The sequence below is a fragment of the Zeus faber genome (genome assembly GCF_960531495.2).
Source record: "Zeus faber genome assembly, chromosome: 13".
NCBI classification, from domain to species: Eukaryota; Metazoa; Chordata; class Actinopteri; order Zeiformes; family Zeidae; genus Zeus; species Zeus faber.
The window spans coordinates 7,994,400-8,008,601 of NC_137198.1; the positions used below are offsets into that span (position 1 = coordinate 7,994,400).

General features: G+C 42.8%; 1 protein-coding gene across 2 annotated transcripts in view; it reads right to left on the minus strand.

The window, feature by feature from the left end:
* Positions 1-672: 672 nt before the first annotated feature.
* pld1a (phospholipase D1a) overlaps positions 673-14,202 on the minus strand; it is a 45,208-nt gene continuing 31,678 nt past the window's right edge. For both annotated transcript variants that reach the window (XM_080012813.1, XM_080012814.1), the window contains exons 16-26: positions 13,070-13,198; positions 11,823-11,941; positions 10,700-10,813; positions 8,720-8,830; positions 8,025-8,113; positions 7,769-7,882; positions 7,177-7,226; positions 6,337-6,471; positions 5,004-5,157; positions 4,003-4,120; positions 673-2,839 (exon numbers count right to left, since the gene is read on the minus strand). In XM_080012813.1, coding sequence (XP_079868939.1) covers positions 2,615-2,839; positions 4,003-4,120; positions 5,004-5,157; positions 6,337-6,471; positions 7,177-7,226; positions 7,769-7,882; positions 8,025-8,113; positions 8,720-8,830; positions 10,700-10,813; positions 11,823-11,941; positions 13,070-13,198 — 1,358 coding nt within the window. In that variant the 3' untranslated portion in view covers positions 673-2,614. The remainder of the gene's footprint in view (positions 2,840-4,002; positions 4,121-5,003; positions 5,158-6,336; positions 6,472-7,176; positions 7,227-7,768; positions 7,883-8,024; positions 8,114-8,719; positions 8,831-10,699; positions 10,814-11,822; positions 11,942-13,069; positions 13,199-14,202) is intronic.

The window sequence follows — 14,202 nt, forward strand, 5'->3', positions numbered from 1 at the left end:
AACTACAAGACTACTAAAACCATAAGTCATACTTTGTAATAGATGTAGTGCATTAACACAACAACAGTGAAGACATAAAAACAGTGTGACAAACAAGTGAACAACCTTTCAGGTTGGCATTTAGTCTCACGAACCAGAACTACGAGTTTGTATTCAGGATGAGGGTTTCCAGTGAAAACATAAATCAATTACTTAAGGCTCAAACGTAGGCTTTGGCTGCAAACCCACTTCCTAAGCCTCTGGGCAAACTGCAAGTGTGCAAGGTGCATTGACAGGGAGTGGGGTTCACCGCCTCTTAAGCAGAAATCGGAGGGACTAACAGCATTGTATTTAGAGACACCATTTTCATTTCCGCTTGTTACAGTGACTTAAAAGGAGGCACGCAGAGCCCCTCAGGCACAGCGATCTTGCGCGGTATTGAGAAGCCCTAACGTTGGTCTGTGTGGTGCACTTGGCTTCTCTCCAGCTCTGATGAAGTTGATAAGGAAGGGACTTAAAAAAACGACAAAATATTTTCATAATATTTCTTCACCATCCGTAGAAGAAGCAGCTTTTAGTTTCAAAGACATCGTCGCTAATATCCTCTGTACTTAAAAACTTCCTAAAATGTACGTTTATCATTTATTTCTGTCCAAGTCAGCAGGGAAAAAAAAAAGAAATAAAATCTGACAATTCAGACGTTATTTTGCGTTTATTATCCATTGAAATAACGGGTTACACTGTGTTACGGGAACCTGGAGGAAATTAGAATTAAAAACGGCTCAAACTGTACAAAGGAGGGATAAAGAAAATATTAAAAAACACTCAAGTGGCATTTTCACATCATTTAATCCCCAGATTAAAACTCTGCAATGTATTTCACATTTCCTTCATATTTTATCCACATTTGGAAACCGTTTTGAAATGCATTTATAATACTTTATACGTGTATTTACTCATTATTTATCCATTTATTTTGAATTTGGTGTGTGGATCATATTCCATTATGGCTTTGGCTTAGGCTTGATCAAAATACGCAATTTAACAGGTAAACAGAACACAAAAAGGCATCGGGTGTGGTTAGGGTTAGAGTCTGCAAACCCAGGGACCTGCTGATGATTAGTCGTGTCCATTGAAAGCCGCCACGGCAGCTCGAGTGCCGGTCTGTGTCGGTGTCACCGAGACGAATAAAAACAAAATTGCGCGAGGTTGTTTCCATAACTTGTGCACGAATATGACCCAGATCCCTTGTCACGTGAGAGTACGGATTATGCAGGATTAACCCGTGACAACAACGAATTTGTCCGGTATTATAATTTCCGGGAGGGACGGCTGACTCAGAGGGGGTTTTTTTTTTTTAAGACGGTCGCTTTGATGAGCAATAAGAACAAAAAGGGGGAATCTTTCAATCTGGGATCCACAGGTGAACAGCGTGATCCTCCCTGACGTCCGAGTCCGATAAAAACAGTTAAAAAATAAATAAATATTGATTCAACAAGACAATTATTCGATATTAGATATTAAGTAGCTTGACATACATTTCTATTCAGCCAGTTACATGTTTCCACGGATACGAGGAACTGAGGCGGTGCAGGGAAAGCCCCAGGCGTCGCCCCCTGCCGGGCACAGAGGGAACTGTCTCATCCGCACACGGTTCAACGCCGACCGGTTCATTCAGCAGAAATAACCGTCGCGTTACTTGGTTCCGGCATCGCGCGACCAAATATTTACAGCACGGCACATTTTTTGACAAAGCGCTCCCTTTTAAAATGTAGAAAAAAAAAAACAAGGTCATTTTCTTTCCCTAAGATGGTCCAACATGTTCACAAGTTAATAATATATGTAATTTTACTAGCCATCTACCGATTGGAATATAATCATCTGTGTACAGTAAAGAGTGGAATTGCTGGTAATTCACAGGGCAGATGGGAAATCAACGACTTTTTACTCCAAAAAGCAACGACCCCACAAGTCTAAACCCACGAAACGAGAACCGTTTTCACTTGGACCTGAAAAAACTGCACGGAAGCTCCTTTTTAAACCAACGTCACAAACTCATGCATCAAGAAGTGACGGAGGCCATTTTGCTCTACATAGCAGCCAAGTTTGCGCCTTAAAAAACAACAGGAGACAGACCCTGTCGGGTATATGACGGCACTGGCAGGACGGGGGTCAGGCCCCGCCCTCATCGTTGATTGATGACCAACGCGTGGCCCCTTCTGAGGCCCCGTGGGTTGCTGTGATTTGAGTGATAAATCCAGGCGCCGATCCACTTATTCCTTGGCTCAGGGCGTCTGATGGAGGTTGTTGGGGGTTTGTCAATTTTTAGAATTTTTTATTTTTTTTTGGTGGGGGGAGGGTCCAGTTCCAGAAGGTTCAGGATCAGTCTTCTTCTGAGAGGGTTTTATTTTATTCCAAAAACCAAAAGACTACCGCAATCCATATCGTGTGGGAAAAAAAAAAGGCATTTTATTAGTCCTTCAGGTTTTCGGATCATTTGTCCTTAAAAAGGTCTCCATCCAAAGACCTGGACCTGGACCTGGTCCTCCTCCAGACCCAGCACAGGCAGGATCCACCTCCAAGAGACCCGACGGAAGTCACCAAGGTCCTCCCGTGGTGGACCCCCGTAGTCCGTTCAGGTCCAGATCTCCGTGGGTACCATGGCCTCCTTGGTGCCCACGGAGGGCATGAGGTTCTGCTCAGAGAGGAAGTCCAGGGGGAACTGGACCAGGAAGCCCCGGATCCTGCGCAGCTCCTCCTGGGCCCGGGCCGGATCGCTCTGGGCCAGGCCCGGCTTGGACTGGTACTGCTCCAGCTCCGCCATGTTCCGCACCAGGGAGGACGGGAGGCACCGGAACACCTGGAGGGGGGGGGGGGGGGGGGGCGCAAACACACACACACACACACACACACACACACACACACACACACACACACACACACACACACACACACACACACACGTTTGCTCTTTTGTCTGTAGCAACAGCAGCAATTTCAACTACAATTTTTACGTTCAATAATTGTCACAAATCAGAAAATAATAAAATATAAATATATTTTAAACAAAACATTGTAATCCATAGTGGAATTAATTTACAAGGCACTCACATTTTTGGATATTTTTAATATTGTCCGTATTTTGGGATTTTAGAGAACTCTCACGTTATGGTGAGAAATCTTCCTTTAAAGGATCTCCTGGTCCGGGTGCCGACTACAACAACACACAGCTCCTTCATTTTGGCCAAATTTTGTATTTGCCAAATTAAGAGCGCTTCCCGCCTTTTCACACGGAGTAAACCAGTATAAACACAGCAACATTCTCCCACCAGGTGCAAAACCCTAAAATAGAGACAATATTACAAACAAAGACAAATGTAAGTTCCCATCGGGCTTCACACCGAGTCGCACAAATGACGAGGACAAAACACAAGTCCATTCATTACTATGGCGAGTCGGATTCCGCACGCGAAAAGCTGTGGCGCTCCGTGACAAGCCCTGCCCCCTCTGTGATCAGCTCCGCCCCCCGTACGATGAGCTCCGCCAGATTTTTGCATCTGCTCTCAACCCCTTCGGACCAACGCTGCCGCCGGAAGCCACCGTCGCTCGGCAACAGCTAAGCGCCGTTGTTGTTAAACCGTAAGTTACGTAGTTACGCTTTATAAATGTGTATATAACTCATGTTGGATGTGGCCATATTCACCACATATTAATAGGATATTTTGGACGAATGCATTTTGCAAAAATAAGTTTGTAAACGAAGGAAGATAAAAAAAAAAAATGATAAAAAAAACAAACGACCGGCAGATACGTTTTAGGATTCAGTGTAAAGCCCGCCAAAAACTCAATTTGACACCTTTTGAAGCGGGATTCGTGCTGCTTTGTCGCTCAGTGTAGACGTGTTCTAATGTTTTTCCGGTGCGAGTGGTTACTCTAGAGCCGAACGTTCCGTGGTTTGGGCACTGACATTCACGCTGATTCGTTTGTTTCATTTGAATGGAAACCTTCATCCGTCCGCCCCACCTTCTCGTAGATGGTGGCGTTGCGCCCCGCCGTGGTCATCCACACCTCCTTGTAGAAGCGATCGCTGACGGGGTCCGACAGGTCGATGCTGGAGTCGGTGTGGCCGCCCAGGATGGTCCTGTTGGGATGGAGGGAGAGAGGAAGCACTGAATTTAGGGAAGTACGACACTTAATAATTTACTAGCGGCACCTGCTTGGGAAAAGGTTGTCGTCATATTGCACTTTTCCAAAAATAGATTAAAAAAAATTATATTGTTTCAAGAAAACCCTCCCTGAACTGAAATACATTATACAGTGTGTTTTTGAAGTGCCCAAGAGGGAAAATCTACACTATTGGGGGAAAAAACCCCATAAAAAAATAATAGCCTAAATATAATAGTTAATGATTAAAAAAAACAATATTCTGAATTTATGAATAACGTAACCAAAGCATGAATCAGTAAATATTATCTATATATAATTCAGTTTCCCTCTCTCTCAATTAAATTTAATTCGAAAGGCATTATTCGCATGGGGAAACGCCGCAGTAGCAAATGGCAAACAAATAAATAAAGATAACAAAATATATACAAAAAAATATCACTTCAAATTAAAACAGAAGAATTTCAATGTAGATTTATAGAACATATATAAACTGTATATATACAAATGTCGAAAGGTTACCGAAAATAAAAATAGAACATTTTAAACATTGCTGTAAAAATATAAAAATAATAATTATATATATATATATATATATGTATATATATATATAAACACAGATAAGTACATATCATGTGTGAAAACAAAAAAAAAATAATATAAAGTAAAATTTAAATCAAAACATTTAAAACAGCAAAATAATTAAAAATGTAAACACATCAGAGAGTCAAAGAATACTCTACTCATACAAATGAGTGGAGTATAAGTATCACTATATCATATATATATATATAGATAAAATGTTTAAAATCTATATACAAAGATGTGAAGATACCCTAGATAACCTCACACACACACACCTGAAGCATTCCAGGCGTAGCTGCAGGGCGTAGGGTCCGGCCTCGTACTCCTTCCCATCCATCACCGCGGCAACGCTCTCCGAGTCCTCCATGATGACGGCCACCTCGCTGTCCCGTTTACCCAGCATGCTCCTGTCGTTGATGTTGGCAGAACCTGGAGCGCGTGCACACACACACACACACACACACACACACACACACACACACACACACACACACACACACACACACACACACACACACATTATAATCATGATGGGAACTAAACAATAAAAAAAGAGAAGTCAGGTGCAGTTGTAATGGACGCCCAGCAGGGGACGCTCAAGTGTCGCGTTTTAACTTTGTTACGTTAGTGCAGTGAAGGGGAGAGACCCAAATAAATAAACCAAAAAGATGATGAGAAATAAATAGACGGGAAAATAATATTATGAGATGGTCAGAAACAGAGAGAAGGTAAATAAATAGATCACATTAATTGAGTATGTGTTCAATATACATACACAAAATAAAGTAAGTAAAAAAAAAAATCATTAAAAACTATACAATAATAGTAAAACATTAAAATTATACAGTATACAATGAAAACAATAATATTTCAATAACTTATGGGGAAATATATGAAAGACTTTGGTTTGATAGAGTGACTGATGGAGTGATAGATGGAAAGATAGTGATAGATGGAGTGATGAGTGACAGTGATGGAGTGAGAGTGATGGAGTGATAGAGTGATAGTGATGGAGTGATAGAGTGATAGTGATGGAGTGATAGTGATGGAGTGATGGGTGATGGGTGGGAGTGATGCAGTGATAGTGATGGAGTGATAGAGTGATAGTGATGGAGTGATAGCGATGGAGTGATGGGTGATGGAGTGATGCAGTGATAGTGATGGAGTGATAGTGATGGAGTGATAGTGATGGAGTGATAGTGATGGAGTGATAGTGATGGATGGATAGTGATGGAGGGATAGTGATGGAGTGATAGAGTGGTAGTGATGGAGTGGTAGTGATAGAGTGGGTGGTAGTGATAGAGTGGTAGTGATAGAGTGGTAGTGATAGAGTAATGGAGTGATAATGATGGAGTGATGGAGTGATAGTGATGGAGTGATAGTGATGGAATGATAGCGTGGTAGTGATGGAGTGATAGTGATGGAGTGATAGTGGTGGAGTGATGGAGTGATAGTGATGGAATGATAGCGTGGTAGTGATAGAGTGATAGTGGTGGAGTGATGGAGTGATAGTGATGGAGTGATAGTGATGGAGTGATAGTGATGGAGTGATCGTGATGGAGGGATAGTGGTGGAGTGATGGAGGGATAGTGGTGGAGTGAGACATACCTATGATGACCGTCCTGTCGTCAGCGATCAGCATCTTGCTGTGGACGTAGATGAGCTCAGTGACCATGTGACCTTCCAGCTCAGCGTGAGTCCTGAGTCCAGCGAAGGAGATGTAGTTCATCCACTGCTCGTCCACTGGAGGAGCAGAGGGGAGCAACTCAATAATAATAATAATAATAATAATAGTTATTTATTTATTCCTATCTGCCTTTTCCAAGGTACTACGTGTATTTTTCTTTTGTGAATACGACTTCTTGTCAGTTTTGTATCAGCTTTTTAAGTTAAATGAGAAAAAAAATAATAATTGTGTCCAAAAGTATTTTGAGTTGATATAGGTTTATTATGTGACATGACGCCTGTTAAAAAAATAACTAACAAAATAAATGAACAATTTGAAAATTTACAATAAACGGGAAAATATAAAAATCAACACCAAATCTAGAAATGGAGGATGTCAGGGGACTTTCGCAGATGAAGGGCGTGGGAATTTTTCGCGGAAAAAAATGACATCGTAAAGAAGTCCCAGTGATTTAGCAGATGGAGATAAAATCGTCAAACTCTGACAAGCGAGAAATATGGAGTCGTAATTCCACTTCCTTAAAAAATATATACTTATTATATATATATTTTTTTTTTTTACTGAAAGGACAATGAAATGGAATAATGTGCATTTATATAACATCATGATGAGATTCTGAATTACATTTTACATTTTTTTATGATGATGTATTATTATTTTCCCAGCGCTGAACTTATAATAATAACAAAGTCATAAAAAGCAGGTAGGTATTGGTACAACTGTGAAATTTTGAAGCCAAACTGTGTTTTTCGTGAACTTACTCTCCTTCTTCAGCTGTGAGACGATGGAGTATTCTCCTCTGATCATAGTTCTGAGGAGGCGGGACAAGGTTCAAACATCTCATTTCAATTTCAGATCAATAATAAATACCCAAATGAGCGTGGAACTCCAATTACCCGGATGAAATACAACAGCAATAAAAAAAAAGTAGAATGGTTGATGAGCAAATTAAACCAAACTAGTTTCACAGAATATTATTCATATTTAATAGTGTCCCAGCAGCTCACATAACAAAATAGGCAATAATAATAATAAAGTAATGGGAATAAAAAAAAGAAAAAAAAGGAAAAGCAATATGCAATAAACCTAATAAATTAATTATACACAATAATAATAATAAAAAACACTGAATCCATTGAAAAATAAACAGGAAAAACAAACCTAAATGTAAACAATGAACAATAAGAATGTGGTCATATACAATAAAGGTAACGATAATAAGAATTAAAACGCTAAGAATTATTAAATAAATTATTTATAATTTATCAAGAACTATTAATTTATTATTGATTAAAAACGATTATTGTTCGATTAATTAATTCTCCCTTTTCCCCCTATTCCCCATGACCTGACCTGAGGTTGAAGTGCATGACGGCCTGGATGGCGTTTCCACCCCCGGTGGTGATGTCGCCCTCGAACCCCGGGAGCAGCGGGGTCACCACGTACACACGGTACTTCTTGCCTTCCCTGCACACACACGCACGCACACGCACACACACGCACGCACACGCACACACACACACACACAAACACACACAAATAAATCACCCCTTCCCCATTATGGAGCAATAAGTGAGTGTTACAAATCTACAAATTAAAAGCGCAGTACTTGTGCGCTCTGATGATCCTCTCGATGATGGCGTCTCCGATCCTGTTGTACACCGTCTTGTTGTCCGCACAGCTGATGAAGAACTGGTTCTGGAATGCCCGCCCGAGCCCACACACACACACACACACACACACACACACACACACACACACACACACACACACACACACACACACACACACACACACACACACACACACACACACACACACACACACACACACACACGTATTGTATGTAAAACATAATAATATTATTGGTCTATTAAGTATTCGTGAGTATATACTTTATATTTTGTGAAAAAAAAATTATAACTTGTATTTATAGATTAAAATTAGATAATTGCATTTGATGTATTTTACATATGAATAAATATAAAAAAAGTATGTACAAATATTAATTAGATTGTAAAAAAATATATGTAAATATAAATGATTATATAAAAAATATATTCATCTGTTAAAAGCATGTTAAAATGTTATAATATATAATTCACCATTTATAATAATACCTTATATGATAATAATAATAAAATATAATGTGAAACATTATATAACATATGAATGTACAACGTAAATAACATTGTGCGCTCCTGCCTGCAGTTCATTGACCACTAGGGGGCCACAGACCCCCAGTTTGGAAACCCCTGTTTTCTCCAGTTAATCCCACAGGAAATGGTATCACTGCTGCTTTACCTCTATGTAGATGTAGTGCTTGCTCTTGGCGATGACCTGCACGTAGGCATTGTGGATCGACTCCTCGTGGTATTTAATACCGGCCGACCAGTCTGCAGACGAGCGCAGAGCCTGGAGTGGAAAGGTCAAAGGTCAAGGCTTCCGAGTTAACCGTTAAGTGACGCAGAGCGGTGGATGTGAAATGCCTGCACTGGAGCGGTGTTGTTTTTTTGTTTGTTTTTTTAAACCATGGAAATTTGCTTTTGTGCTGCCAGATCAAAATTGCAAGGCTGCACTAATTCACCTCATACATCAGCTGCAGACAAGAACGGCAGCTCTGTGTTCACCAGAACAAGTTTCAGAGCTATTCGTAGTGACTCCGTTTCGGGATTCGGTTCATTTACGAGTCGCTCGGTAAAAAAGAGTCGCTCCATTTCCCGGCTCCGCCTTCGTTTGCTGCGGGTGGTGCGACGGGCGGTGAGCGGGGGAGGACTTCCCGAGCGACGAGCGAGCGTCAGGAGAGACGGCTCGGCTCCCGAGTTGAGAATGTCAAAATCATTCATTTTGGTGGAATGCAAAGAGTCAAATTTAATTTGTCAGTTTGTAACGGTGCCAAATGCCTCCGCCTTCTTTCAGTCCATCCTCAGTAAATTACTTTCAGTTTTTGGGTCGACTCTTTTGACTCTTTTTGCCGGAGTGACCCCAGACTGGGGTCACTCCCCAAGTGGTTTGCTAGGAACGGATCGTTTGCGAGCCTTGCTTCCCTAACTACAACGAGGCCATAATCATCAGCCCAGTTCTGGGTACTTTCAGTGGTATAGTGCATAAGATCATTATTTCATTATTTCACTCTTTCGCCGCAGAAGATCTTTTTTTTTTCAGCTGAGTACACACTTCATTGGGATTGGGAGAGGAAAAATGAACATTACTGATGTAGTATAATGTGTGTCCTATGTGCCTTTCTTGAACATTATATACGACCAATATTTTTTCACACACTTTACACACATTACATTTGTGCCCCCTGCAGAACCCCTGCCGTACCCATAGGGGTACTAGTGCCCCCATTTGAGGAACACTGCATTAGATAAGAGAACTTGTCCGAGTCGTGCGTCAAGGTGAACAAGGTTTGGGGAGGTGAGTGAACTCGTCAGGAGCGTTTCTGGAACATCGGGAAAGTTGGACAAACCTGCGACTCTCACCTCACAAACACACACACACACACACACCTCACATACACTGCATACACACACACACACCTCATACACAACCACACACACCTCACACCACACACACACTTCCTAATTCCAAGTAATCCTCCTTCAAAGACCATTGTTTTGTTCTTGGCTTAGTTTTCGCTGCGTGGTTACATAAGGTTCTGGCCCCTAAAGAATAAAAGATGGCAGCGTTGTTTTGATGTGTTTTGTTTGGTTTTTTTTCCCCACCGTGTGCACCGCGCCGCAGGTGTACGCACGCTGCAGGTGTCCCAGTGGGAGAGGAAGTGGGAGAGCACGAAGGTTTCTCACTTCCAAAGATCTGAACCCACGAACCTGCGCCGAACACCAGGGACTGTGGGAGAGCTTCTGCTTCCAACGCCGGATTCAGTGGGAAACACACAGCGCTACCGCCCGGCCCGTCCGGGTGCTCTGGCCACCTCTGTTCCACATTGCCGTCACGTTTATGTCCTTTATTAGTGTGGTATCGTGATGTGCCTGTGAAGTTGCCTTCATGATGTACTTTCCCATTTTTATCAGAATGTGAGCTGTTGAACTGAGGTTCACTGTTCATTTTTTTACCCTTCATTTTGTTTATATTTATTTTATTTTGTTCATTCTTGTTTATATTTAGGTCTGTTGTTTTGTAGGAGAGCTGCTGTATAACCACAATATCCATCTATCTATCCATCTATCCATCTTTCTACCTACTGGTGTTTATTTTTTTCTTTTTCTTTAAATAATTGTATTAATTGTTATTGTTTATTTTTTCTTCTGGTGTTCTCACCTGTACTCTGGTGTTGACACAGTTTGGGACCTGGTACCTCAACTCGCTGGCACCGGAGTGAGACTTTGGCAGAAGGAAGGGATAGGAGAGAGAGCGGTACTTGGGCTTCATGATCTGGAAGACAGAGAGGGGGAGAGAGAGAGGGAGAGGGAGGGAGAGAGGGACAGGGAGGGAGGGAGGGAGAAGGAGGGAGAAGGAGAGAGAGAGCCAGCGAGAGGGAGAAGGAGATTACACAGGATTAGGTTTATGTTACTTTTATCTATTTATATTTTAAGTGCAATGTTTACACATTTGCGTCTGCATTTTGTTCCATATCCCCATTGGTTCTTATATGAGCACACATTGTTTTTTATTTTTGCCATGACTATGATAATTGCCATATCACATTTTTTTCTATTTTTTATCTGAGGTTATCGACAAAAATCTGTCGACATATTGGTGGTGGACCAAGGGGGCGCGGTCAAGCCGCCGCTGCAGGCAGGCGGTGCGGGCTCCCACCCCGGGGGCCACTCAGCTGCTGGGGGATCGGGCGAATCAACGGAGGGGCTCCTCTGTTTCCCGATCCTGGACCAGGAGGTCACTGAGGTTCTGTTTTCCCCCGCGGTAAGAGAGACGCAAAGCGGGACAGACCGGCCACGCTACGGCGGCAGCCCGCATGAGCGCAGGCGCGCTGGACTCTCCCCCTGTTTGCCAGCGAGCATTTGATTTTACCTTTGACCCATGAGCCACCTTCATGTACATACATTTACATAATTAACAAACACATGGCAACCAGCGCTGTTTTGCCTTCGCCTGCCTCCCCTCGCTCATTCCTTGGCCCTGGGCCAGAACAGCCGTTCACAATATTTCAGAAAAATATAGATTTTTCTATTTTTTATTTTTCATCATATATTTATAAATATAGTGAAGCAAAATTACTACTTTTTACCCTTTAAGAACAGGAGTGAAGGTAAGAACAATAAATAAAACACAGGAAACCTGTCGCTGTGGCAGGAAGGGAAAGTGTGAATGTGTCAGTGGAAATATCCAGCTTTTTAAAATCAGGTCAGGGGGTGTTGTAATGTCTCGTGTGTGTGTTTATTTTATTGGGTGTGTGTGTGTGTGTGTGTGTGTGTGTGTGTACTTTAGTGAAGTTCCAGCGCTGGATGAAGTGTCGGGCCACGTCCCTCGCCGCTCCGCCATGAACCACCGAGGCGATGTCGTGCCACGGCATTCTGGGAGTGGTGTACCTGTCGATGAAGTCTGAGAGAGAGAGAGAGAGAGAGAGAGAGCGAGAGGGAGAGAGGGATGGAGGGACGGAGAATGTGGGAGGGAGAGAGAGAGAGAGAGAGAGAGAGAGAGGGGAGACATTGACATAACCTTTATTAACTAGCAGCACACTGAGTCAACCACATTTTGTAGTCATTCTTCAAAGGAGTCATTCATGAAAAAGTGATGAGAGATAACGGGAGGGAGAGAGGGAGAGAGAATGAGGGTTCAGGGAGTGGAGGAGGAGTGAAGATGATTAGAAATGAGGCGGGAGAGAAAAGTGGGGGAGAAGAGAGGTGACGGGGGCAAGGGGAGGAGGGGGGAGGAAGAATAGGATGTGTGAATGAATGAGTGGGAAAACAAAGAGATTTCAAGGGTAAGTGTTACAATGAAGGACATAACGATGGGAGAGGGTGGAGGAGGGAGGGAGGGAGAGAGAGAGAGAGAGAGAGGGAGAGAGAGAGAGAGAGAGAGGGAGAGAGAGAGAGATTCATCAGGCAGGTGAAGGGAGGATAATGAGAAGGTTGGAAGCAGAAGCAGAGACAGACCCAACAAAGATGGAGAGAACAGAGAACAATGCTGTTGAAAGACAAAGAGGAAAAGAGATTTCGCTTAAATAATAAATTAATCTTGAAATGTACTTTTTTCCAGATGTTGCTTTGTTTCCATCAAACTGCAGCAGGAAAAGTCACAGTAAAGCCACAAAACATAAATAACCGTGTGTGTGTGTGTATGTATGTAAGTGTGTGTGTGTGTGTGTGTGTGTGTGCGTCCATTTGTGTGAATGTGCATGTGTGTGTCCATTTGGGTGTGCGTGTGTGTGCGTCCGTGTCTGTGTACATGTGCGTCCATTGTGCGTGTGTAGCTGTGCATCCGTGTGTGCGTGTACGTGTGCACGTGTGTGTACGTGTGTGTGTGTGGGCATCCATGTGTGTGTACGTGTGTGTGCGCGTCGATGTGTGTTTGTGCATCCATGTGTGTGTGTGCGCGTCCGTGTGTGCGTGCGTCCGTCCATGTGTGTTTGTGCATCCATGTGTGTGTGTGTGTGTGTGTGTGTGTCCGTCCATGTGTGTGTGTGTGTGTGTGTGTGTGTGTGTGTGTCCGTGTGTGTGTGTGTCGCACCATCGAAGGGCTTCTCCAACTGGATCCAGTCCTTGTACACAAAGTTGCAGTAGTCCTTCCCGTGCCAGAAGCGAGTGTTTCCCAGCAGCTCCCCCACGCCCGTCTGCAGGCTGCGCACGGAGCCGCTGCCTGCAGACACACGCGCACACACACACACACGCGCGTGCGCACACACACACACGCGCACACACACACACACACACACACACGCAAAATGTCATAACATATGGTTGTCATACAAATTGCCTTAACAACGTCCTCATGTAAAGAGCTTCAAGTTCCTCCGTCATTCAAATGCAACATTAACCATTAACTATTGGTGATTTATTTTGACATTTTCTTTCTTAAAAAACATGCTTTTTGTTATCGCTGCAGGAGCCGATCTCCCCCTCAGGCCCTGCTGCCATGGTATCTCTTTTATCGGGTAAAATGTAAAAATTTTAGAATTTCCCGCGGGGCCGGCGCTATTCCCTGGCACAGAACCAGTAATCACCCGACAGTCACTGAATGAGCCCATCACAACCGGGTTCAGGCAACACCTTACCCCGATTATCTTCACCGAGCTTCGGGCGAAATAGGCACAAGCTCGACCCCACCCCTTCGATCCTCGACTCCTCCTGGCTAATTTGCAGAGGTGTCCTTGAGCAAGACATCTAACCCCGAAGAGCTCCCGACGGGCCGGATGCCTCATGGCCGCGTGAATGGGTGAATGTGCGGCGTGATGTAACGTGCTTTGAGTGGCCTCAGAGGCGAGAAAAGCAGTTTGTAAATGCAGTCTGTCAACAAAACGCCAAGGATGGAGACTTGAAAACCCCTACCTGTTATATGTACTGTATGTATACAGTATACTATGGGCTATATCCACACATAAAAATTCAACAGTATGACTACTTGCAGGCCAGTAATAACATTTCACTTAATAGTTTAACAGTAACCTAGATGTGTAAAATGTGTGTATGTATTTAATATGTAATACAATATATATATAAAATATATAATATATATTACAATATATTATAATGGTATTTATTTATTTATTGTATTAATAATACAATTTTTATAAATTAAGCCAGTCAGATCATTTATAATTAGCCCTAGCCCTATTTTGTTAAGGTGATGTCAACCCTCTCCAA